Raw genomic sequence first — 27,344 nt, 5'->3', positions numbered from 1 at the left:
AATTATAAAATTTAATATTAATAATTTAAAAGATAAAATAAATGATAACTACAATGTCATCGAAAAAAAAACATATAAAAGAATTGTGTTGTTTCGAAAAATAACACTTGAAAAAAATAAAGTTATTATTGACGTGAAATAACATAAAGTTCATCAATCATGTGGAATATATTTTTATTATCATTGATTGCAATGGTATTACCATCAGATGCAATACATCGTCGAATGACTAGAGAAGAAAAGACTTTTCATTTGGGAACAGCTGATGAGAGTAAACGTAAGTCAATTTAATAATAATTGTAATAATAATATCAATAATAATATTTATTTATTTATTTAGTTCCTGAGTACAATGTCGTTGAAGTTCATTTTTTACATAAAAGAGAAACTGGTGAAACAACTGTGCAATTGAAACCTTTTGGTAAAGCTCTTGAAATAATTTTAGAGCCAAGCGTAAGTGCATTTATTGGTGATGATACACCAATGTGGGAAATGGATGAAGGTGATTCTGGTCCAACATTTACTAAACTTGATAACGTATGGGATCAAGTTGCTGCTGAATTATATACAGAGTCAACATCATCATCATCAGTGTTGATAGCAGAAGATGTAGATCCAAATGGCAAAAAGAAAAGAAGTATTTTGGTAAATTAAATAATAATTAATTAAAATATTTATTTATATAGTAATAATAATAATAATAATAATTTTCAATAGAAGTGGTGTTTGTTGCAAATGGTGCAAATGTTGCCACACGTTTTAAACAAATCTTTCGCTAAATTTCAGATGAATTTCATATGTTCCAGATGAAAATTTGAATTCATAATGCAAAATTGAATATCATATTCAATATTCAAAAAGAAATTACAAAGAGATACAATAAAGAGCATGATCAATACAATACGTTGAAAAAGTTGTTCTTGATTAATATTTATGGGTTGATAATGTATTTTTATTTGAATATACAAAAATTATGAAAGATCCTTGAACATGTAACTTTGGAAATCAGTCCTTATCTTAAAGCTCAAGAGGTTGGGAGACATAAGCTGGGATTTTGGATAATCATTTTCTTTTGATACTTATGATTATTTAGTTACAGTATCATCGTAAGTATTTTTTTTTTTGTATTATAATTTATAACTAATACAGTCATTATTTTTATAAATTTTTTATGACATTATATTATTTTTTTTAAATTATTATTTATTAGGAAGAAATTATGTATGAGTAAAGATGATTGTGGATATGGAGGTAAATAATTATAATTATATAACTAACAAAAATTATATAGATAATATATAATTGATTATTTTATTTTAAATGTTTTTAAGGCTATGCCGGAGTTAAGACTATGTGTATCGTTGGAGGTGGTTGGGTATTATCGTCTATGACTTTTTCAAACCAATATGGTTATGATGATATTATCAATGCAGCACATGAAATGGGTCACTCGTAAATATTTTTATTATATTAAAATAAAATTTATAATTTATTTGTATTTTATTATTTATAATTAATTTTAGATTTGGTCTTGAGCATGATGAAGATTATGGATGTATGGAAGGAACAGGTATTATGGCTGCTTCTAAACCAGCAGATCGAATTGCTGCACCATGGTCACAATGTTCATTAGATAAATTTGATGAACTTTTCCATGGTTCTAATTATACATGCTTGTATAATAAACCAGAAAATAAAGGTACACCAATACCAAGGTATTTGCCAAAAGATGTTGCTTATGCTGAAGATAAACTACAAAATGAAGATAATGAATGATAAATGATGATACAAGTTAATTTTTTAGTAAAAAATTAGACTTAACTAAAAGCTGCGTTTATTGTTTATAACGAATCAATTATTTTTCTCGTAAAAATAAATATAATTATGGTATTTCTTGTGTTACATAGTGATGAAATAATAATATTTTTTCAAGTATTATTATTCTTACGCAATTTAAAAGATAAAATAATACATTTGAATTGAAAAAAAAATTGTATCATTCAACCTTGATAAATTTGGACTTTATACTACTATTAGTGTGTAATAGGGTTTATTTTAAAACTGAATATCGGAAAATAAATTTTAATGTTTTCCTCAAACCATTATATTAATCTAAATTGTTTTTTTTTTTTTTTCAAAATAAGCATCAAAAATGATATGATAAATGTATACTTTTTCATAACTACTCAATAATTATTATGCATACATCGACGTCATTATAGATAAATAAGTAAAACAATTATAAAGAAAAACAAAAAAAAATGACAATTTTATCGATAATAAAAACATATAAAAGTATTGTGTTGTTTCGAAAAATAACACAAAGAAAATTAATATAAAGTTTCTATTGACGTAAAATAATACAACGTTTATATTCATCAATCATGTGGAAGATATTTTTATTATCATTGATTGCAATGGTATTACCATCAGATGCAATACATCGTCGAATGACTAGAGAAGAAAAGACTTTTCATTTTGGAACACCTGATGAGAGTAAACGTAAGTCAATTTAATAATAATTGTAATAATAATAATAATATCAATACTAATATTTATTTATTTATTTAGTTCCTGAGTACAGTGTCGTCTTGGTGCATTTTTTGAATAAAAGAGATACTAATGAGACAAATGTGCAATTAAAACCTTTTGGTAAAGCTCTTAATATCAGTTTAGAGCCAAGCACAAGTGCATTGGTTAGTAATGATACACCAATGTGGGAAATGGATAAAGGTGATTCTGGTCCAACATATACTAAACTTGATAACGTAAGACTATAGTTATTATAACAAAAAAAAAAAAAAAATACAGATAGGTATATATGAAATTTATTTATTTAATTTTTAATCAAGATTTGGGGTCAAGTTGCTGCTAACTTATATACGGACTCAAATTCATCAACATCAGTGTTGATAGCAGAAGATGTAGACTCAAATGGCAGAAAAAAAAGAAGTATTTTAGTAAAAAAAAAATAATCAATCTAAAAATCAATTTATATTATTACAACAATAATAATAATAATAATAATAATAATTTTTAAAAATAGAGTGGTGTTATGTTGCAACATGGTTTAGCAATAACATCATTACCAGAACGTTTTCACAATGAATTTTCTAATTCTGATAATTCAAATGTTGAAACAGATGAATCATCATTTGAATTAATACCTGAGAAAAATTCTGAATATCATATTGTTTACAAAATAACTGAGGTTCAAAAAGATTCAATTACAAATACAGAAAATATAAAAAGTAGAAAACGACGATACAATTATGATAGTTATGATGCATCAGTAGCACCAGATATATTATATGTTGAAACTTTGTTTATTCTTGATAAATATTTTATGGATACATTTAATAATGATCAAATAAAGGCACTCACATTTTTAATACCTTTTTGGCATGGAGTTAATCATTTATATCGAATTTTTAAAAAACCAGAAATTCGTTTTACAATTGCTGGAATTATTTTTTGTACTAATGAAAAGTCATTGACATATATCTCAGATTATAGGCTTCGTGAGGGTGTAAATATAAATAAGATAGTAGTAGCCTCTGGTAGATTTTGGTATGAACAATCCGATTCATTTCCTTTTGATACTTATGATTATTTAGTTACAATGACATTGTTAGTATTTATAACTAATATACAGCCATATTATTTCTATAAATTTTTTTATTTCACTAATTAATACAAATTATTATTCAATAGATTGCCTTTGTGTGATGATTCTTCTTGTCTAACTATGGGTAAATAATATTATTATATAACTAATAAAAAAAATATATAAATAATATAATTAATAATTTTATTTCTATGTTATTAAGGCTATGCTGGACTTGAATATATGTGTGTCATTCGACTTAATTGGGCATTGTCGTCTATGACTATTACAAACAAATATGGTTATAATGATATTATCAGTGCAGCACATGAAGTGGCTCACTCGTAAGTATTTTTATTATTTAAAAATAACAAAAACTTATAATTTAATTGTATATTTTAGTCATTCCTATAATTTTTTATAATTAATTTTAGATTTGGTCTTGAGCATGATGAAGATTATGGATGTATGGAAGGAACAGGTATTATGTCTGCTTTTAAACCAGAAGATCGAATTACTGCACCATGGTCACGATGTTCATTGAACTCGTTGAATAGAATTTTACATACACGTAATTTTACATGCTTGTATAATAAACCAGCAGATAAAGGTACACCAATGCCAAGATATTTACCAAAAGAATTTTCTGATGCTGAAGATAAACTATCAAATAATGACAAATGATGATACAAGTTAATTTTTTAGTCAAAAATTCGATTTTACTAAAAACTTCATTTATTGTTTATAATGAATCAATTATTTTTTTCGTAAAAATAAATATAATTATGGTATTTCTTGTGTTACATATATACATAATAATATTTTTTTCAAGTATTATTATTCACACGCAATTTAAAAGATAAAATAATAAATTTGAGTTGAAAAAAAAAATAATATTATTTAACCTTGTTAATTCGTTTTGTTTTTTTTAAATTAAAATTAAGACTTTTCTTGGACTTGATTTGAATTATTGATATATTTTTTTTTTTTCGTTCAAACAATCGCCATCTGCCGGAATAAAAAAGCTATAATCTTCCTCATGTCATTATTTGTTATGTCAATATGTCATTGATGACATTACTAATAACAACAAACTGTTTTTACATTTAAAACTTTAAATAATATAACGTGAAAGAATACAAAATGTTGTCAAGTATCATCAAAGAACACCAGGCTAAACAAGCTGCAAGAAAAGAAATTCAAGGTACAGATAATAATCACTTTTGTTGATCAAGTTTCTTACATTATTATTATTGTTATTACTTGATTAATTTAATTTGTTTTTTTTAGAAATAAAAAGAAAAGAAGCTGTTCAAGCTGCTAATAATTTGACTCAAGCTCTTGTTGATCATCTGAATGTTGGGTAAACCACTTGTCTATGATAATCGAATTGAAGATAAAAAAACAAATGATAAATAAATTTTTGTTGTTTATTTTAGAGTTGCTCAAGCATACTTGAATCAAAAAAAACTTGATGCTGAAGCTAAACAATTACAACAAAGTGCAACAGCATTTGCTAAACAAACTCATTCTTGGTTGACACTGGTGGAATCATTTTCAAGTGCATTAAAAGAAATTGGTGATGCTGAAAATTGGGCTAGAAGTATTGAGGGTGATATGAGAACAATTGCAACAGCTTTGGAATATTCATACAAAGGTGTTATTTTTTATTTATTATACAAAAAGATTATTTATTTATTTGTCTAAAATATGTAACTTTTTATTTGCAGCTACTCAGGATCCTTCTAGACCAACTACCAATTAATTAACTATGAAACTCATCTTAATTTATATTTTTATTTGTATATAAGTATGTTACTAAATTATTAATATAAATAAATAATTTTTTTTTTGTTTAAATATATATGTTTATGTGATAATTATTGATATGTTTTGATTTATGTTCATGGAAATCAAGCTTGATTAAATTATACCCCTTTTTTAAAAAAAAGAGACAACAGACAAATCATGGCAGCCGGTCCAATAGCGGAACGAAATCAAGGTAAACAATTGTTTATAAATATTAAATATTAATAACATTAAATATTAGAAATAAATTCGATATCCAAGTACAAGTAAATAAAAACTTTTGTGTTTATTTTTGTGTCAATTTTCTGTCAAAAAAAAATATTATTTAAATTGTTAAGAGGTTATTCACAATGTAAATAGAATCAAAATTTGTTTTGACATGTTTATCTTTAAATGCTCATTAAAAAAATATTATTTTTATTTTAGATGCCACGATTTATGTTGGTGGTTTAGATGATCAAGTCACTGAAACTTCATTATGGGAATTATTTGTTCAATCTGGACCAGTTGGTAAGTAAAAGAAAAATCAAAACAACATATTAAATTATAATACTATGTTAATTAATTTTTTTTATTTATAGTAAATGTTCACATGCCAAAAGACAGAGTTACACAATTACATCAAGGCTATGGATTTGTTGAATTTATGGGTGAAGAAGATGCTGATTATGCAATTAAAATAATGAATATGATAAAACTTTATGGTAAACCAATAAGAGTAAATAAAGCAAGTGCACATCAAAAAAATCTTGATGTTGGTGCAAATATATTTATTGGTAATTTAGATCCTGAAGTTGATGAAAAATTATTATATGATACATTTAGTGCTTTTGGAGTTATTCTTCAAACACCAAAGGTAAGTTTTTTTTTCTTTTATTTTTTTTAGCATATTTATTAATAAAATTATTTTGATTTTTATATTAGATTATGCGTGATCCAGAAACTGGTAATTCAAAAGGTTTTGCATTTATAAATTTTGCATCATTTGATGCATCAGATGCTAGTATTGAAGCAATGAATGGACAATATTTATGTAATCGTCCAATATCAGTGTCATATGCATTTAAACGTGATGCAAAAGGTGAACGTCATGGTTCAGCAGCTGAACGTCTATTGGCAGCTCAAAATCCATTATCACAAGCTGATCGTCCTCATCAATTATTTGCTGATGCACCACCAATTACACAAATGTCAATGCAAGGACCACCAATGCCAAATCAACATCAACATCATCATCATCATCATCATCATCAAATGCATCCTAGTCATCATCCAATGATGCATCATGGAATGGTTGTACCACCACCGCCACCACCACCATCAACAACACCAATAGGAATGGGACAACATCCACCACCACCTCCACCAGTACCACCACCACCAAATCTATTTGGTGGTACAATACCACCACCACCATTACCACCAATGTCTATGGGAGGTTCACATCCACCATTACCACCTGGTATGCCACCACCATTACCACCAATGCCATCATTACAAGCATCACAATCACAACAAGGACATAGAATAATGGCACCACCGCCACCACCACTACCACCACATTGGCCTGGACAAGGACCATCAATTGGACAATATCCACCACCTCCACCACCATCTGATGCACCACCACCACCTCCACCACCACAATTTGGACAATTTCAACAACAAAGATCACCACAAGGATGGAGACATCCACCACCACCTCCGCCACCACCACAACAACAATTTAGACCACCATTTCCACCAAGGGGAGCACCACCACCACCACCACCACCTCCACCACATGAAAATCAACCTCAATATTAAGTCATATATATTTTTATGTTTTTTTTTTCAAATTTTATTTTATTTACTTTCAATATTTTAATTTTTATTATTTTTTTAATCATTTTAATTTTTATTTTAGCAAATTTTAATTTTCATCAATTTTCATTGATATAATGGATCATATAATGACGTTTAATTATTAAATAATTGTTTAAACGTGATTTATTTTTTTGTACTTTTATACAAGGTATATATTATCATATAAATAAATCAAAAATTCTTTTAAAAAAAAATATTTTATTTGTGTAAATTGGATAGATTTTGATGACATAAATAAAATAGATTAAATATATTATTAACATATATATATAAACAAAAAACACTATAGTATGATGAATAATAGAAGAAGAAAAAAATATGTAGTGGTCAGTTTGAATATCGATCGTAGCTTTCGTGACTAAACCAGGTGCTAAAACGGTCAGTTTATCGATTTATTTCATGGTCGTTATTAATGCTAGTCCTTTAGTGATATTACAACATCAGAGCCTGTTTTAAATATACTACAGGAGTAAATGGTGTTTATTTCATTAACAGTGATTGGTTTTTTTAAAATATTAAAATGATCAATAGATAAAATTAGATATTTTATCAGTGATATTTAATAATCATCAATTTACAAGATTGATAATATAATATACAAGATAAAAATATACAAATGCATTTAAAATGGCAAGAATTGCTTATGAATGTAATCAAGTTAATACAAATAATATAACAAATACAGCTGGAACATTAAGACCATTTTCTTGTACAGATAAATCATGTCTTTATTGTTGTTGTAATGCACAATGTTGTCTTCTTATACAACGTAAACCACCAAAACATTTTTGGGAAGCTTGGTATTTTTGGCTTGGTGTTGCTATATTAATACTATTCATCATTTCTTCTGTAAGATATATTACTCAATTTTTTAAAATTATTTTACATATATTTTTTTTTTTAAAAGAAAATATAAAATATATTTAAACTTGAGTTTTATTTACCGAATAAAAAAATTTATTTTTCATTTAAAAAAAAATATGACTAGACGTGATAATCTTATCAAAATTTACTTTCAAAATTGATAAAAATAAAATCTTTAAATAAAATGTATTTGTAAACTATTTTATCATCATAAAATGAATAAACAAATAAAAAAATTGATAGAAAAAAATATTTATAGAATATAGATAATATGTTGTTTTTTTTTGTTGTATTAATAAATTTTAATAATTTCATTTATTTTTCAGGTAAGCAATTATTTACTGGTGAATTATCGTCAAAGCTGGATGACACTACCATTTGTATCTGGTCAATCAATTGGTGATAATAATCATCGTGTTGATGATAATAATATTTCAATTCATGTTATTCCAATACCAACAACTGATGTTACATCAACAACCAACAAGAAATTATTTCTCTATCCACCAGAATCAAGTGTTTCACATATGAGTAAGTGGTGCCATCTTTTTTAATTAATTAATTTAAAAAATAAATTAACTATTTTAATTATTTTTTATCATATTAGATAAAAATTCTAATGACTGTTTTTTTTTTTTTTTTTTCTTTATTTTTTCAAGCACCTATCGTTGCTTGAGATTGTTTTTTTTTAATTTTTTTTCTAACTATTCAATATCAAGGTAAGCTCATTACATGACTTATTTAATTTTTTATAGTCTAATAACAGTTTTTTTAGTAGATATGCAATAATAATCTACATGAAAATTATTGTGCTGTTTTACTTTACTAACTTGTACTATTTTTATTTTTATTATAGCATAACTATAATTGCTTTTATTATTATTTTACACATTAGTACTAATTTAAACATTAAAAATTATCAAGTAAAATGCTAAAATTACAAAGATATATTTTTTTAAATGAAAAATTTAATAATTTGAATCTTAATTTTATTTTTTTTAATGTTTAATGTCAATGTTTAATTTATCATTATTAATTACTTGATTTATTTTTTTTTTTAGATACTTTGGAATGTCTTCTTACTCATCCGTTTTCTTCCTCTTTATTCATCTCCTCCAATAATGTTCTCCCATCAGGCATATGGTTAATATTGCAAACAAAAAAAAAAAATATAAATATATATAAAAAGTTGTTCTTAATTTTCTTCATCTTTATCATTTTTTTAAACCCGTTTTTCTCTCTTTAATTCTCTCTTTCCTCCTCAATTTTTATAAACAGAGGATCCAGATGGGCGTAACTCCCATTAACAATTAAGAAGACATGTCCGAAGGGGCCTTTTGAGTGAGTCGGAAGATAGGACCATGGTAAAAGACTTGGTAAAAGTAGTCGGGTAATGCTTGAGGGATGTAATTTGAGGGGAAAAAATAATCGCACGAAATGTCTTCGTATTTTATTATTCTTATATTTTATATTATTTTTTTCATTTTTTTTTTTAATGTTGGTTTTAAACTCACTTGAATATACATTATGTTTTCTCTCACGACTATATATTTTTCTCTTCTTTCATTATATTATCTCATTTTTTTTTTTTCTCTTTGACAGAATTAATTTATTTTTTTTTTTACAATTTATTTGTAATGGAAGTATATTTACTTTTTATAATTACAAAGATATATTGTTATTTATTGGTTTAATATATATCAATTGAAAAATACATTAATTTTTTTATGATATAATAAAATTATTTTTCAGTGGATCTGGTGGACCCTCTGTCCATAGTTCATGAACTTTGTTCGTTGAATTTTTTTTTTTTTTTTTGTTATCTAAATACACGCAACAACAAAAAAATGTCTTACTCACAAATCATTGGTGATTATATTTTTATTTATTTTCATATATTTGTATTATTTTATTTGATATTACAATTTTTTTTTTTCATTATTATTTCATTTTATCCTCGAGGCCATTGTTGATGTTGGTTTACCGCCGTATAATCCCGTTTATGAGTTGAGATCCGGATCAACACCCACGTATTTGTTGGCAAAAGTAAAGGGGCAAAATTGTAAGTAGAAATATATTTTTTTTATTTAATTTTTCATCTTGCGTTGTTTTTAATTTAAAATATAAATATCTATTATTTTATATTTATATTCGTGGGATTGTTTCTTTTTATTAATTGTATATAATATTTTATATAATAATTGGAAAAGTAAATATATATACTGTCGTAAATATATATTCACATCGAAATTGTTCGTCAACATTGGCAATATATTATTTGTACAATTTGTACGACATGGTAATTTAAACAATTTCAAATTCGAAATAGATACTAATGCATTTACATTCGTAACTATATTTGGCGCATAGTAATAAATAAAATTCTACTTGGAAATATAAATTCAAACATTTATTTAAAAATTTTTCTTGTTAGTAAAAAAATAATAATAACAAATTAAGATAACTAAAATTCTACAAAACTTGAATATTTATTATTTCAAAAAAAAAAAAATTTTATAAATAATATTTAAAAACTATATAATTATTTGAGTTATTTTTATTAATTTTATAAACAAAGACAAATGGGTCATGTGTATAGCAACATGATTAACACTTGTTTTTAAAAAAAAAAAAATTATTTATTTATTTTTTCATTTACTTCTCAATGACGTATGAATTTTTTTTTTTTTTCACATCTTCCTTGAAGATGTAAAATTGAAAAAAAATTTACTGCAAAAATAAACATGTTAAATTTGGATTGAATCTGATGATCTTGGAATTTAACCGGTTTTTTTATTTTTTTCATTTTAGCTGTTGCATTTCTTCCGGATTTGCCGCTAAATTGAAAGATAAAGCGAAAAAAAATTTATATTTGTTTTTAATTTTTTTAATGATCCACCTGACAAATTTTTTTTTATTTTTTTTATTATTTAAAATTTTATAATACATATGTGATTATCGATGACAAAAAAAATACGATCAGTACATCAGAAAGATTTAATCCAATCGTCTGCATGTAGTCTGTTTAATTAGTTCTTACCATCGGATTTCATCACAAAGCCCATCCCTCTTGTTTAAAATTGTTTTTTTTTTTTCTGTTTTAATTTATTTTTCATCTTGAGCACGTATGTATTAAATACATATACAACCAGTACCTGCTTAATTATCGACATTTTGCAAGAGCGATTTTAATCGGCACTCTACATTATATATCCTCTTTTACCCCCTTTTTTTTATGTAACATTTTTAATGTTTTTTTTTTTTACTGTTAATTTATTTTTCTTAGTTTAAATAAGTAACATGCGCACGTAGGCTTTTGTACTGTTTATACACATCAGTATATACATATACTAGAATTTTATAATTAGCGCCTCACTCGTGCATAACGTTGGCAATCCAACATATGCCAATCCTCGTGTGAAAGTCAAACCCAATGAATATTTGTCCGGTTATTTTATAAATAAATATAAATATTTTTTTTTATTTTTACCAAATCGATTCATCAATATTATATTTAATAAAATATATTTAACTTGTAAATTTTTTTTTTTCAACTCTTTAATTTCTTCATTAAAATATCAATAAAAAAAATATATTTATATAATCAATTGCCAATTAAATTGATACGGAATATAACGGTTAAGAAAATTCAATTCAATTTGTGATTAAAATTTTAAAATATCATTACAGATTATTTTATTATGTTAATTAACTTGAAGAATTTATTTATTATTATTATTTTAAATTAAATATATATTTTATTGATATAATGAAAAATTTATAGAAATTATAAATAGAAAAAAAAATTTATTATTGTATGTATAAACAAGTGTCAGTTATGATTAATTATACATAGCTACTTGAATTGATTAATAAAATATATAATCCTACGTGAAAATGATTCAATCAAGTATTGAGCCAACACGAAATACATAAAACAGGTATATATACTTGAAGATACCTTTCATCCAGAATCAAATAAAAAAAAATTCTATATTGAAAGAGCTCTGTCATCGCTTTAAACCAATAATGTCATCACATCATTAAAAATTTTCAGGTCAAAAATAATAAAACCTATATGTTTATTTTGATGTCAACACTAATTTCATCATCATCAACTAAAATGACAATAATAAAAAAATTAATTATTGTTAAAATCAAATTTATAAATTAAAAATTGTTGGAAAATTTTTAACAAAATTCTTTAGTATTTTTTTAAAAGAAAATATATAGTAGGATAAATTTATTGATGTCCTTGGATTTATAAATTTATCATTGATTTATTTATTTATTTATATATATTTTAAAAGTGGTGATTTCACTGGGGAGTAGTTTTAATGTCGCGACAGTCTAAAAGCCACCCGGCTCCTTCTTATCAGTATACCACCTCTGCTTTTTTCCATTGCCGGTCAGTTCTCAAAAAGATAGGACCCACAATCAGTCCTCTCTCTCTCTCTTTTTCTTTCATATACACAAACAATTTTTTTTTTTTTTTTTTTCTTATATATTTTATTCACAGACCCTCTAATCTCGACGTCCCGAGGGCTAAGTGGGTTTTCGAGTTCAAGAATGTCTTGGGGCCCACCTCTGACCAAGGCCTCGAATTATTCTCCAATTTTTTTTTTCTCTCTTACTCACTTTTTTAATCTCTTTCTTTCTCTCTTATACTTTAGTATTTTTTGGGCCTTATCCAGCAACAGGGGACAACCACTCATTCTTGTATTTGGCCTTTTTTTTTTTTCTTTTTTTTCCACGAAAAAACCCTCGACTATCTTGGTTATTTTATTTTTTTTTCAATTCTCTACTGTTTTTGTGCACTTTGATGACGATGTTTTTTTTTTCTTCTCCTTTTTCTTATTGTTCTTTTTATTCCATGAATTTTGTATTATTTGAAACTTGTTTTAACCGGCAAATTGAGGCCTCTGATAGCCACATCCGGAGAGATCACCGATTGCTCACTAAATTTGCCTTTATTTTTATTTATATTCATTTATAATATATATTTGTCCTTTTTATTTATATTTCTCTTAATTTTTTAACTGATAAAAAGTATCATCAACTTTTTTTTTTAAAAAAGTTAGATACGAAAATATATATAAAAAAAAAGCTTTTAAGATATAAAATTTTTGCTTTTAAAAAAAACAATTTATATTATAACTCTTTAGATTTGAATGAAAGCGTTGAGTTGTTTTGTTTTTTAAAAATATTTATTTCATTTTAGTTTGGAATTCGTTTTTTTTATGGTTGATGGAGAAACACTCAAGTGGATGTTCTCACGGCAAAATACTTGTTGATCATAAAATGATCAACTCAAGTGGGTGACTCTTGAAAAATCATTCACTTGAAATAGTGTTTGTACATATTTTTTGATGGTCACATACAGTAAACATACAGTAGTAATATTTTAATATATTTGTCATTTCAAAAAAAGAAAAAAAATTTATTTTAAATGAGACTGTAATTTATTTGTTTCGTTGAGTCATTGAAAGCACATTGTCAATTTCCTGGCTATGCTTGCGTGTATTTTTTTTTCATCATTATATTTTTATTTATTTATTTTTTTTCATTCATGGTATAGTACTTAATATATACAACATGATATTATTTTGTCATTTTTGTGTATACCCTTGAAATATAACAGACATGATAGGTAGCTATAGCCAAATGCGGGCACAAGCCACTGCCGCCAAGGGTACTCAGGTGTTCAAATAACGATGGCGACGTCTAGCAATTAGTCTGACGGAAGTTGATAAAAGTTAAAAGCTGACGACTACCGGATGACGATCACTCAAACGTTAATAAAATATAAATATATATATATTGGTCGTTAAATGCGAAACAAAAAAAAAATACCTACAACGGTTTTAATTTCATTTCAAATAACGACGAAACATAATAGCTGCACATATATATATTTTTCGAAATTAATTATCGAAATTTATCATTTGGGGATAAGTTTTGCATTAACTTTAAACTGTTTCAACTAAAAATTGATCGGTAAACTTTACCGGATCAATGCAAAAAAGCTCGCATCAGTTCAAAATTCAAAATTGCAATCCTTTGTTTGCTGATTGATATTTTTAGAGAATTTTTTTTGCATTCAATTGGGAATTATTTAGAGCTATTGATGTAATAAATTTGAATAATTTCTGAAAATTAAAAATGAATAATTATAACTATTGACTCTTAAGTACAAATGAATATATTTTAGAAGAATTTTTCGTATAAAGATCAGTCAAAAAATAGAATTATTTTCGGAGAATTTTGTTTCTTTTTTTCGTATAAATTATAATTGTCTAAAGTAGCAAAGAATAAATTTATATACTTGATTCGTATTTATATGCTTATAATAGCCAGGTGGTTGTTGTTTCTTAAAAGAATTCACATTTTACCGCGCAACTTTATATTATCAAAGGTATATATATAAAATAAAAATAAGTAAGAGACTAAAACAAGCAGCAAACGACCAACCATACCACAGGGAAATCAATCACTTTGCTAAACGGACAATCGAGATACTCGCTCACCAAAGACGAAGAGTGCCACCCGGGGGCCACCATCGCGGCATTCTATCCATTTCTTAATTCCCCTTTATCTCACCCACAATTCTATCATGCTTCCAAGTATATCTTTTAGTCTCAAAAGTTTTATATTAGTATCCATCCTCGGATCTCATGTCATCCTCCTTGTATAACCAGTCTAAATAAGAGATTGAAATCAACACGAATTTTTTATATCCCTTTTTTTTTTTTTCTTATTTCTCTACTAATTTTCTATCATTTCGTTTTTTTCTATCAATTCAAAAGCCAGTTAATATACGTCTTTATTTGAATTTAAATGTTTTATTTATTTATTTGTTTTTTTTTTTTGCCTATATCATGTTACCTATATTAAATAACATAAAAATTATAAGAACATACATTTTTAACTAATTTTATTGTATATCAATAATTAATTATATTAGCTTCTGAATTATATTTATAAAATTATCTCACGTATAATATTAAATCTACAAATCAATCTCTTGAAAAAAAAAAAAAATATACAAAAATTAAAAAACATTTAATAATCCTCCAATTAAAAATTTATGCAAAGAAAGAACAAAAAATAAAATACATTTATATTTGCAGTCTAGAAGTAATTAAAGCAATTCAACGGGTTATTTTTTTTAATTTTTTTTTTTTTTTTAATTCTTGTTCTTCCAATCAACGTCTTCATATATACACTCGTCACAGCAAGAATCTCAATTCTCCCCAACAAAAAATAATAAAATAAATAAATTTAAAAAAAGCAAAAAAAAAATGATTTTGATGAAAAGCGTGAGTGTGTACTCCGTATGCGCCAGTAAATCCAAGGAGAAATGATAAAAAAAAAAAATTAAAAGCGACGAAAAGGAGAGGAGAGTTAAAATTAAAAAAAAGGGGTTAAAAAAAAAATAATAGTTGTCAGATTGAGGGGGAGTAATGTGAGATAGAAAGAGAGAGGAAAAAAAAATAAATAAGAGAAAAGTCGACAGTACACATTTCTAAATGAGCAATCGGACAGTCTGGATAAGAGGCTGACGATCAGTGGCGGGTTTTGCAAATATACACACAATCACATTGCCAAGAGAGAGAGCAAGTGAGAGAGAGCGAAATATAAAAATAGTAAGAGAGAATAAGAAAAATAAACGAGTTAAAACTGGCAAAGTTTGCCAGATGCATTGTACAGTGTGCGTTTTTAAAACATATATATACACATAAACAACTATAGTCTCGCATATATACTTGCAAAATATAATAGACTGGCTCCGGCGTCTGTGCCTCAGGCGCCACCGGTATTTTTTCTCTTTTTATCTTTATCTCTTTCTCTGTTACCCCGTGGATTTTCGACCAATCGTTATACATCATTTGCTTCCCACTGTTGAATTTTTGGGTCCATGAGACACAACTATTCTTTCTTACTCTAACATTTACTTTTGATCTATCAAAGAAAAGGACAAAACTATGAAAGTCTAACAAACTACTACTACTACTATTATACTACCACAAACAGTGCTGAAAATTTATAGGGGAAGGAGAGACACACAAGCACCACGCCACTCTGTTACTTTTAAAAGACAATCAGTGAGCGTTCTTGAGTCGTCCAGTTCAGTGCATTCGTTGTAAAAATTTATACAATATATTTTTATTAATATATGCTATTAAATTGTATAAATAATTAGCCAATTATTATTATTATTATTGAAATTAAGACATATTAATCTATTAATTAAATAATTTTTTATTTTGGAGTAATTGTGATGTTCAGGTGACTTTTGTGCTAGGGGGCGGGGGGTGATATATGTTTTTTTATCATTTTAATTATTGACAACACTATGAACAGTGTTAAAACATTATTAATAAATTTTTAATACTTATAATATTGTTAATTGAGTAAAAAAACATCTAATATGTGGCCACAGGATTTATTTTTATTTGTGATTCTAACGAGTTTAACAAGTGGAATTAAAGGAGCATCAGTTGCTCTTGCTGATTATGAAATTCCTAATGAAACAGAGGAAATATTTGACAAAGAATATAGTAAGTTAAAGCTATTAATTTATTTTTATGTTTTATATCATTTTGATTGAAAGATTTTTGGTGATAGTAAAGTGAAAAAACGTGTTAGCCACAATGTCAATAAATAATAATAATATTTAAAAATAAATTCCTTTTTTTTTTATTTTGGTTTTTAGGTATATAAACAGATAAGAAATTAAAACATGCATATAGCATTATGGTATATGTAAATTTATTTTTTTTTACTTTGATAAATCTTTGGGTGTTTTATTGGTTTTTTTATTGGAAATTTATATATTTATTTTTAAAAGATAACTATATTGATTTATAGAAAATTTACATGTTTAATATATTTTGCTAAATTAAATCACTTTACAGTTTACTCCAATTTATAATTCGAGTAGTAATTTAAATTTCGCGCCAAATATTTTACATTTCAAAAAATAATATTTCGAAATATTTATAATAATTAATATATATAAAAACATGGTGTTGATTTATTGATTTAATTTTTTCTTTTCAATTCAACAAAATCAATATGATTTTTCTTCTTTTTATTATATATCGATTAAAATCAGATGACAGGTGTTGCCCCTGGGGCATTCTCGTTAATAGAAGTAAATTGAACGGTATATATAAAAGAAAGTTGTGTGTATATATATATATATAAAACACGTGCGCACTTATATTCACGTCACTTGAGATTGAAAAAAATAAATAAAAAGAAGACGAGTTTAAACTTGTTTAAAAATTATATGCATTGAAGAAAAATAATTTATTTATTATGCAATCAAAGGAATGTTAATAATATTTAAAGAAAGTAATATATATATATTTTTTTATAAATTTAAATTTTATAACTTGGCACGATATCAAAAACTAATAACGCAATTATATGAATGATAATGTTAAAGTAATTTATTAAAAAACAAAGACATATTCATAGCTGATAAATAAAATTAATTTTTAAATTAATTATTCATTATTTTTTTAAAGAAAATTTTCGTTTTACTTGATAATTATTTTAAATAAATATATTTATCATTATTTTACTTCAAAAAAAGATTTTATTTTTGTTTCTTTTTTTATTTTTTTTCGTTTAAATAAATCATTTAACCACGTCTTTATTATTTTCTTATCTTCAATCAACTTTGACCCTAAATGAAATAAAAATAAATAAATAATAAAAATCAATAGAAAATAAATAAATATGCTGAAGTTTAAATCTCATGAAGTCTTTGAAATGAAAATATAAAAAATACACACTTGTGATTAATGATGTGCTTTTAAATAAGTATAACTCATCATATATTTATAAAAAGAAAAAAAATTAAGAACAAAGAACGAGTTAGTGTCGTACCAAACAACTCAGCGCAAAAAAAAAAAAAAAAAGAAATTATATACATAAAATAATAGTACATGAAAATGCAACAAAAGAAATTTTACTTATAACAAAAAAAAAAAAAAAATTAATAATTATAATATGAGCTCATTGGAGCAAGCGCCAGCCGGACGTAATGTAACGCTTACAAACACATATTAAATACATATGTATACACACCAGATTGTATATATACAATATGTACATATGGAAATACATAAGTGCCTGGTGTACACTGAAAATAAAATGTTTAAAAAAATTAAAAAATATACTGAGGGTGGCGCCTGTCGAGTTTCTCGTTCATATATATACATTAAATACATGTACATAAAATATTCACATATATTTTAGAAAATATATAATATGCATGAATGCGTGACGAGTCACAACATTTTTTTTTTTAATTTATTTTCAAAAGACACAATAAACAAATGTCTATTTATCCTCATTTTTAAATACTCAATAATATATTTTTTTTTGTTAAATTAATTTTAGCTAATTAAAATAAAATTTTAATTGAATTTTTCATCAAAATCATGTTTAATTGATTTATTAGAAATATATCTAAATATTTTTTTTTGATAGATTAAATATTGATTGATGAAATTATGAAAAAATGATTTTTATTGATTTTATTTTTTTAATTAGGCTTTTTGACATTGTTTATATTGCATTTTTGTCAATTCAAGTACCTATAATGTTACTGATATTTATGACCAATGAATCGACACAAAAAACTCGTGCCAGTTGGCACATACGGAAGTCACTAATACACTTGAACACTAAAATACGTCCCTCAAATGGCGTCAGAGTGCCGCCAGGGCGCCGTATAGACACCCCTGGCATCCCTTTTATGCCTATTATACCGAGAAAAAAAAAATATAAGAAATTTACAATCTACAGCTAACATCAAGTTCTATTTTTCTTTTTGTCTTCTTTTTTTTTCTATTCTTTTGATGTTTTTCAAGGAGAAAAAAAAAAGCTTGTATCTTCTTGTCGAGACATTTACAAGTTTTAGTAATTTTTTTTTTCCAAAGAATTATATATCTATTTGAAAAAATATTACTTTTCAATTTCGTATTTCGAATTATTTAAATGATGTTTTTTTTTTATAATTAATATTTGTTTTGAATAATTAAATAGATGAATATAAATATAAAAAAATGTTGCGTTATCATCATCAACAGACAGATCGTGTAATTGCAATAACTAGTGTCTGGACTTCCTGGCGCTTAATTAATTTATTTTTTTTAATATATTATTATTATTTCAATTTTGCTCGACATTTTCACGTAAAATATATATATTATTTTCCACCTTGTATTATTGCAACCATCTTGTTAATCATAATCACATAAGATTAGATCTGAATTAGCCTTGGTGAATGCATAAGTATTCATGGATGGGTGTGTTGATTATTACATCCATAGTAGTATATAGTAGTAAATTTTTTTTTGCTTTTAAACAAGAATATACTTGACTTATTCAGCAACAATTTTATATATACCTACTCTTTTTTTTTTTTTTAATTTTTTCAAGCCTCGAAGGATTGGGTGTATAACAGTATAAAAACTTTGCAATCTGTGAGCAAGTTTTACCTTCTAATTTGACGCTACACGCGATATGTATCAGTAATGAAAACCTTAAGGCTGTTTAACGTTATAAAAAAAAAAAAAATAATATACAAATAAGCGTAACACATGCTCGACCTCAAAGAATAAATATAAAGTTGATAAATAAATTAATTAAATGAAAGAAAAAAATGCATAAACCAACGGTATTTTTTTTTGTTAAATTATTAATTTTTATTATATTTTTTTCTTTGCATTGAAACAATTGTTAATGTAATTGTTTTAATATATGATTTATTTTAATAATTGATAGATAAATTTTTGATTGAATATTATTATCACGTTTGATTATACTTATGTTAAATAAATATTTTGTATTCGATATGATAGCGAAGCTTATGCACAATGAGTATGAGCTTATATACCCTCTACGTGATCATGAAATTTTTGCCATAAAGATGAGTTGAATAACAATGATATTATAGCGCCACCCATCACACATATGTCCTTAATAAATAATATAAAACTTATTAAATCAAAACGACACACTCATGCGTGTCTGCATAATGATTATATTTACCATCAGCCATCTTGATATCTCTTATATACATATATATTTTACTTTATTATTATTCTTTTTTTATTTATTTATTTTTTTCCTTGTCTTTTATTTAAAACTCTTTTTTGCATCCTGAAAGGAAGTGCGGTATCTTGAACAAACACAGAGACCTAGAGTCCATTATTTTTTCGGAATTTTTATGGTGCAAAATTAAAGAATGAGAGAGAAAAAAATAAATAATAATGATTACAGTCTTAAAAAAAAATTGTTGAGAAAATAAAAAAAAAAATTATTATTATACTGGGGAATGTAATTTTTGACCAATTTTATTTTTAAAGTGGGTCAGTAATTTTGCTACAAGTTGACCTCGCTTTTTTTTTTTGCTTTTAAAATTTGATGATTGCTTATTATTTTTTTAACATAACTTAGCTCTATATTTGTTGCGTGTTGTTTTTAAAAAAATTTAATAATAATTGTGTATTTTAGAAATATGACAAATAAATAATTTTAAAAAAAATAATACACAAAGCATATATCAATTTTACGCTATTTGAGATAAACAAGAATTTAAAAATTGAACAACACGAAAATATTTGAACATGATATTTTATTTATTTATTTTTTTGTCTAGTTATATATATATTGAATAGATATATTCGTGTAATATTTTAAAAAAGAATCATGTTGAGACTTGTAGAGATGCTTACCTGGAGGCTCTTTTCAGGGTGGCAATTAGCAAGAACAATAGGTAACCAGGGACGCTGAATAAATTCCTTCTGAGAAGTAGGAGGTTTTACTCTCACAGGGGCTCAAAAACTTTTCGACTCGTCCCAGGTATCCCTTTTTAATACAGTATATATATCTATATAGATACACATATACACATACACGCAACTCACTCATGTATATATTTATACAAGACCCAAAATTTTTTCCCTGGGTGGTTAGTAGACCATAGGGCCCTCACTCAAAACCGGTGATTAGCCCGTACTTAAAAAAATCGCCGACAAAAATCATCTTGAGAAAAAAACGAAAAAAAAAAAAATTTTTTAATAAAAAAAAGAAAAACAAATTAAAAATATATACATATGATTTTGTTAAAGTAAAAGGGCCGTCATCAATTATATGCAATTGGCAAATTGCTCCAAATTACATGTGTGGTATATCGAAGAAAAAAAAAAAGTATATATTTATTTTTTTAAAGAAATTCAGGAAATAATTTTGACAAATATAATTATTTTTTTTGTTTTAAAATTTAATTTTCAAATTTCATTTTATCATCAAAGAGATGATGACTTAACTGGAATTTTTTTAATGTAAAAAAAAAACGACAATAAATATTTAACGATTAAAAATTGAGAAAGTAAAATATACTCGTATATATTTTATAATGCATTGGATAAATAAAACTGGTCACTAACCGGCTGATAAAAAAGTAGACCCTAATGGCTCGTAATATTTTGTTTTTTTAATTTTTTTTTTTTAAATATACAAGGCCCAATGTGGTATTTATTTGTGTGTGTGTTTTGTTGAGGAACAACGGGAGTCCATACCAAAACACACATCACATATTCACAAGGCCCAAATTATCCAACGAATGCAAAAAGAAACAAAAGGCTTATATTGGAGGGGACCGCGCTTGTTCCATCTCTCAGACCCAATAAAAAATAATGAAAAAAAAAAAAAGCATATATGAGCAAATAAAAAAAATATATTAAATAAAAATCTCGACAACAGGGAGCTCTTTTATATATATGCACTTGTCCTCAAGACCTCAAAGACAAAAAATAAAAAAACGACCACCAAAACTTGAATGTTTTTTTTTTGGAGTAAAAAAAAAATTGTACAGACAGAAATACTTAACGAAATATTTCATAAATATGCATTAAAAATGTCATCCTTCAATAAATTGCTGTCAAAAAATCAAGTAATATTAAGACAAAATTTATAAATTATATAATTAAATGTTTTTAAAACATGTCATGTATTTACAGATTAATTTTTAATCTAACAAATATATTGCATAATTTATTGTTAATTAAATTGAATTTATTTTCATTTGAAAAAAATTAAATATTTCTTTGTTTTTACATGTAATGTCTATAAATATATGGAATTATTTATAGGCATTATTGTTTAATGATATTTAAACATTTAAAAAAAAATAAAAATCAACTTGTACACCTGCCCCCCGTGAAAAAAAAAAAAAAAAAAGCCAGAAGGAGAACTTTCAAGTCAGGGTAATAAAATATCCAGGTTCCCCGTTGTGATTCAAAGATCCTAAAAAAAATTTATATATATATTCCAATTGGTTGAACTCATGACCACATCGTTACCATTTTTATTAATCAACTAAAAGTATTTTTTTATATATTTATCTTTTTTTCTTTTTCTTTCCCATGATACTGAGATTATAAAATTAAAAAAAAAAATTATAATAAAATAGTTAAAATATATAAAAAATTAATTTAATATTCAATATTCAAAAAATAAAACAATTTTAATGTATCTCTTAATCTTTTAAGTATCTTAAAAAATTTATAAACCGCAAATATTTATTTCCAAATTTATATATCAATACAACACTGGGTTTTGTAAAAAGACATTTGGAAAATCCCGTTTTACTATGACACATTTATCAGTCTAAAAATAATTATTTGCTAAAAAAGAGATAAAATAAGTACAAAAAAAAAAAGTACAAGTTTATAATTTGAACAATTTAAAACGAGTGATGAGTGATTAAGTAAATGAGCAACAAGTAAAAGTTGAAAAATAAAATATAAGAAGAGCAGAAAATTTGAGAATGAGTGTCATCAACTTTGGATGAAATGTTTAAAAGAGAAAAAAAAAAAGAACCTGTTGAGCTTCCGTGATGCGTTAAATACGACACTGAAATTAAATAAAGAAATTTAAACAAGCATGAAAAAAAGAAAAAAAAAAATATATATCGCACACAATAGTCTTATCTTTTTTCTTTATTTTTCTTTTTCTCTTTATATATTGAATCTATTTTTCAAAAATTCATTTCTACGAAACTGTTGAAAATGATTCCCATCAGCAAGTGGTTTTAGTCTCCAATATAATCTCTTAAAATTTCCTAGTTTTTTTCAAAAAAGAAAATTTCTTTCCTTGAATTTAATATATTTCTTTAAAAACCCAACAAGTATTGATAAATTATCTATATAATTTTCAATAATCAATCAAATATTTTTTAAGTATAATTATATCAAAATCAATGCGTATTTTAATCTCATTTTTATCATATTAATCTAAAAGAAAATAATTATTATAAAAATAAAAATCAACATTCCAATAATTACATGAAATAAAAAATCAACTTTTTTAATTAACAAGTATATAATTAACCAAGTATATAAATAAACTCTAAATATATAATTAAAGCTAATACAAAAAATAATTTTAATTATTTTTATTAAAAATAATAACAATAATAAATAAAATAAATGCAATATGATGAAAATGTTTTATTGACTTTCACTTGGCTTGTAATGAAAAAAAAAAAATTAATAAATATATAAATAAAGAAGATACATATTAATAATAATAATATCAAATGAAAAATTCTAAAAGTCATGGACTTAATCATGATTGAGAATAGACAACAACAAGAAAGTTGTATGACCGTTTGAAAAAAAAGTTATTTGTTGCTGTATTGATAATGCATCGATGTGAGAATTATAATAATAAAAATAATAATTAAATATAATAACAATGATAATGATGATAAAATAAAAAGTTGGTTAAGCAACAACAAACGGGCATTATAATAAAAGCCAGACGATGCCGTCGGGGTAAAGACGCGAGTCAAGTGAGTGCATATAATATATGCCTTTGGCTGTGAATTTTATTGAAACTTGAGAGTGAAATAAATAAGAGATAATAAAAAAAAAACGAGACAAGAAAGATATGCAACATTTACTCATTACTTTAATCGTTCAAACTGCTGTTGAGAACCTCTCCAGTGTAAACTGAATAGTGTAGATATATTAACCTCAGTATATATTATTTATTTATATATAAAAAGGATGGTTTGTCGTTTTTTATAATTGCATGTACTGCTGCACCAAAGGCACCCGTAAAAACAACGCTTTCTATACCGCAGGGCAAAACAAACTTATATATATTGAGTAATAATGAAAAAAACCATCAGCACTAAATTTAATATTGAAAAAAGAAATATAAATAAATAATATTTAATTTATTATATACTGTCACCAAGTTGTCGTCTATATAAAAATTTTTTTTTTTATTATTTACGATAATGATGGCGCGCCAAAGGCGTACAAGTTTTCATCTTACATAATTTTTCTCTCATTTTTTTACGCTGAAAATTTCTGGAGTAAAGTTTGAATAAATAATTTTATTAAAGCTTTATATTTCTATTAAATAAATATTTCGAAAATTACGTAAATATTTATTATTATATAATTATTTTTTTGCACAAAATAAAAATTGATAAACAACTGATGAACTGATAACGTGAACTTGAATAATATTGATATTAAATTTATCAAAAAAAAAAAAAATAATAATTTAATGTTTTTTTTTTTTAAAACAATTCTATTGTTAATATTATTTTCATTGTGTTATTTATTTTTTATTATTTTTCATGACTCAAGGTATCAATTCAGAGCAATTATTATGTCAAAAAAAAAAAAAAAAATGAAAGTTTTAAATCAACAGTATATAAGCAGGGGTTAAATACCGATAAAAATAAATGAGCAAACGCATGTTTCTGCCCTCCGACCCGGTATTTCAAGCATTGATGTTTGATTCAACTCCCGCGATTATTTATAATCGTTGTCGTCATTCCAATCGAACCGAGAGTTCCTCTTATTTTTATTTATTTTTCAATATACTCCATTCTTCTTCTCCTCTTCTCTTCACAGCGGGATCAAACTCGCCAAACTAAGAACAAATAAACCGATATACGAGAAAAAAAATTAATAAAAAAAAAAAAAAAATAGTTTCGATAGGCCTAGTATATGTTTTGTGAGTCGATCGAAATAATTAATATGCCGTGGACGCATAACTAACGGCCCCGCGAAGCAGTATGTTTGTTTTTGGATGGTGAAATAGCCTTCTTCTTTTTTTCATCATCATCATCTCGTATTAAAACTTGTAGTCTCTCTTTTGGTCCAACCGACCTCCTGCTGCTCTTCCCCTTTTTTATCGTCTTGAGCCTTTTTTTTTTTCTGCTTCATCTTTACAATATCTATCCTTTTTTTACTAATGGTTAAGACATCTCATTTTATCTCACTCATATGACCACACGGAGGGCCAAAAAATCGTGCACAAAAATACACCGAAATATATATATAAAGCTTGTTTTACTTTTTAATATTTCTTTCTCAGTAGATTTTTCAATATATTATCTATATAGTACATTTTAACTTGTATCTTGTTGGTTTTTTTGTCTCTTCTTTTATTTTTTCTAACTATAGCCCTCTGGCAAAATATCTAGAGATCTTTTTAGTCTATTTTTTTTTTAATTTTTAATCCTTCTTTTGTTGTAAAATATTTATCTGTGTTATTTTCCAAGCTTTTTACATTTTTTTTGCTTGTCTTGATTTTATTTATTTTTTTACTTCTCTTTGACGTTTATCCTCAAATGGACCGATTCGTGCTAATGAGCATCCGGTTTTTTAAATATTTTAAATTGTAAAAGTAAAAGGATTAATTTTAATAATATATATGTGCAGAGTTTTTTTTGTGGATTAATTATTAATTAATGCATTTTTTTTTTTTTGATTTCAGAATCAACAAATCGAGTAACGTGTTATTGTAATGAGCCAGAATGTGTACCACGTGGTTATATGTGTTCTGGTACTGGTTGTTTTACTGAATTACCAATAAATGGTTTTCCAATTGGAACAAAACCAGAGCATTCTGTTAAAAATGGATGTTTAACTGAAAGTTTTAAAGAAAAACAATGTCCACCTGGTCTTTTATGTTGTGATCAAGATCTTTGTAATCATGTTGATAGTCCTGCAATGATTAGTAGGCTCAACAAAACACTTCAAGGTTTGTAAAATAAATTTAAAGAAAAACAAATTTAATACATAAATATTATTGATCAATTATATTAATAAAAGTTTTCCTTTATTTCAATAGATTTAGTAGCTGATCAAAGAGAATTTATGGGAAGAATACAACCAACAGTACCAATAATACGTTCAAATGATAGCTGGTTTAAAACAGCAACAATTGCTGTACCAATATTTGGATTTGTTGTGCTATTAATACTTGCAAGTCTTGCTATAAAACTTCTTCAACCATTACCAATGCAATCAGAAAAATTAGGTTTACCTGACTATCGAATGCCTGATAATGCACCACCTCTTCTTGGTTCACCAAAAGTGCCTCTTGTTTAACGACAAAATATTAAAAAACAAATTTATTTAATATATATATATATACAAAGTAATGGCTCGAATATGGATCTGAAGTATCCCAAAGACTTTTGTTTATCATATTAACAAAAGAGCCTAAAACTATTTACGCAAAACAATGATGACAAATTTTTTAAATAATAATTATTAATATTTTTCTTAACAATAATAATAATTAAAAAAAAAAAAGCTAGCGAACTCTTGTTACGCACATGGCTGTGAATTTTATGAAGTAAATATTAAAAAGAAAAAAAGAAGAAACAAAAAAACAAAAAAAAAAAAAAAAAAACTGATAAAAATGATAAAATAATGAATTATTGTATATTAATGTATGATTATTTTAATAAACATTTTACGTTATCGAGCAATCGCAGCTCACCTCGTGGCCGGTACCGAGAGATTTTTAAAATCATTTTTTTTTGTTTTTTTAAATATAACTTGCGATACAATTAAATTTTCTTTTTTTTTTTTTTATTTTGTTCGGTCTAGATTTAAGTTCCCTAATATATTATTCAAACTAGGACCCCCCATTTTCTTCTTCTCGTTAATTCCATTGCTTTTTTTTTTTAATATGTACATATTAATTTAATTATAAGATTATTAATGATTATGTTGAAGGTCTGTTTTGTCATATTATCGAATAGAGTTTAGATATTATTATGATATTTTTTCTTTTCTATTTGATGAAATTATTTTACGTCTTTTAATTACATTTTATTCAACTGTATATTATT

General features: G+C 25.2%; 6 protein-coding genes across 8 annotated transcripts; all 6 read left to right on the top strand.

Moving 5' to 3' along the window:
• Nucleotides 1-49: 49 nt before the first annotated feature.
• LOC122850990 (snake venom metalloproteinase ACLF-like) lies at nt 50-4,291 on the top strand. The gene is made up of 6 exons (XM_044150033.1): nt 50-277; nt 341-645; nt 3,047-3,630; nt 3,715-3,752; nt 3,831-3,951; nt 4,042-4,291. Exons 1-6 carry the CDS (start codon nt 160-162, stop codon nt 4,289-4,291), a joined length of 1,416 nt encoding a protein of 471 aa, XP_044005968.1. The 5' UTR covers nt 50-159.
• LOC122852378 (A disintegrin and metalloproteinase with thrombospondin motifs 5-like) lies at nt 1,243-2,099 on the top strand. The gene is made up of 2 exons (XM_044152141.1): nt 1,243-1,452; nt 1,524-2,099. Exons 1-2 carry the CDS (start codon nt 1,352-1,354, stop codon nt 1,774-1,776), a joined length of 354 nt encoding a protein of 117 aa, XP_044008076.1. The 5' UTR covers nt 1,243-1,351; the 3' UTR covers nt 1,777-2,099.
• Nucleotides 4,292-4,623: 332 nt separating the features above from the next.
• Nucleotides 4,624-5,578, top strand: LOC122852377 (biogenesis of lysosome-related organelles complex 1 subunit 1). Of its 2 annotated transcripts, none has more exons than XM_044152140.1 (5): nt 4,624-4,811; nt 4,898-4,970; nt 5,047-5,264; nt 5,338-5,417; nt 5,560-5,578. In XM_044152140.1, the coding sequence occupies exons 1-4, from the start codon at nt 4,751-4,753 to the stop codon at nt 5,370-5,372; spliced, it is 387 nt and encodes a 128-aa protein (XP_044008075.1). In that variant the 5' UTR covers nt 4,624-4,750; the 3' UTR covers nt 5,373-5,417; nt 5,560-5,578. The 2 variants fall into 2 exon arrangements, with proteins under 2 accessions (XP_044008075.1, XP_044008074.1); XM_044152139.1 differs by lacking the exon at nt 5,560-5,578 and adding an exon at nt 5,526-5,544.
• LOC122852374 (splicing factor 3B subunit 4-like) lies at nt 5,349-7,828 on the top strand. Its single transcript, XM_044152136.1, has 5 exons — nt 5,349-5,417; nt 5,526-5,609; nt 5,843-5,926; nt 5,998-6,272; nt 6,341-7,828. The coding sequence occupies exons 2-5, from the start codon at nt 5,576-5,578 to the stop codon at nt 7,220-7,222; spliced, it is 1,275 nt and encodes a 424-aa protein (XP_044008071.1). The 5' UTR covers nt 5,349-5,417; nt 5,526-5,575; the 3' UTR covers nt 7,223-7,828.
• LOC122852376 lies at nt 7,823-9,975 on the top strand. 2 transcript variants are annotated; one of them, XR_006373812.1, is made up of 4 exons: nt 7,823-8,131; nt 8,473-8,677; nt 9,208-9,510; nt 9,899-9,975. XR_006373812.1 is itself a non-coding variant. In XM_044152138.1 (3 exons), exons 1-3 carry the CDS (start codon nt 7,910-7,912, stop codon nt 8,820-8,822), a joined length of 444 nt encoding a protein of 147 aa, XP_044008073.1. In that variant the 5' UTR covers nt 7,823-7,909; the 3' UTR covers nt 8,823-8,849. The 2 variants fall into 2 exon arrangements, 1 of the variants encoding a protein (XP_044008073.1); XM_044152138.1 differs by lacking the exons at nt 9,208-9,510; nt 9,899-9,975 and adding an exon at nt 8,806-8,849.
• A 6,020-nt stretch (nt 9,976-15,995) lies between these two features.
• LOC122852375 (BMP and activin membrane-bound inhibitor homolog) lies at nt 15,996-27,159 on the top strand. The gene is made up of 3 exons (XM_044152137.1): nt 15,996-16,707; nt 25,976-26,242; nt 26,333-27,159. The coding sequence occupies exons 1-3, from the start codon at nt 16,578-16,580 to the stop codon at nt 26,590-26,592; spliced, it is 657 nt and encodes a 218-aa protein (XP_044008072.1). The 5' UTR covers nt 15,996-16,577; the 3' UTR covers nt 26,593-27,159.
• Nucleotides 27,160-27,344: the final 185 nt, after the last annotated feature.

Source organism: Aphidius gifuensis, linkage group LG3, assembly GCF_014905175.1.
Source record: "Aphidius gifuensis isolate YNYX2018 linkage group LG3, ASM1490517v1, whole genome shotgun sequence".
NCBI lineage: Eukaryota > Metazoa > Arthropoda > Insecta > Hymenoptera > Braconidae > Aphidius > Aphidius gifuensis.
This window is presented reverse-complemented; position numbering and strand designations above follow the sequence as displayed.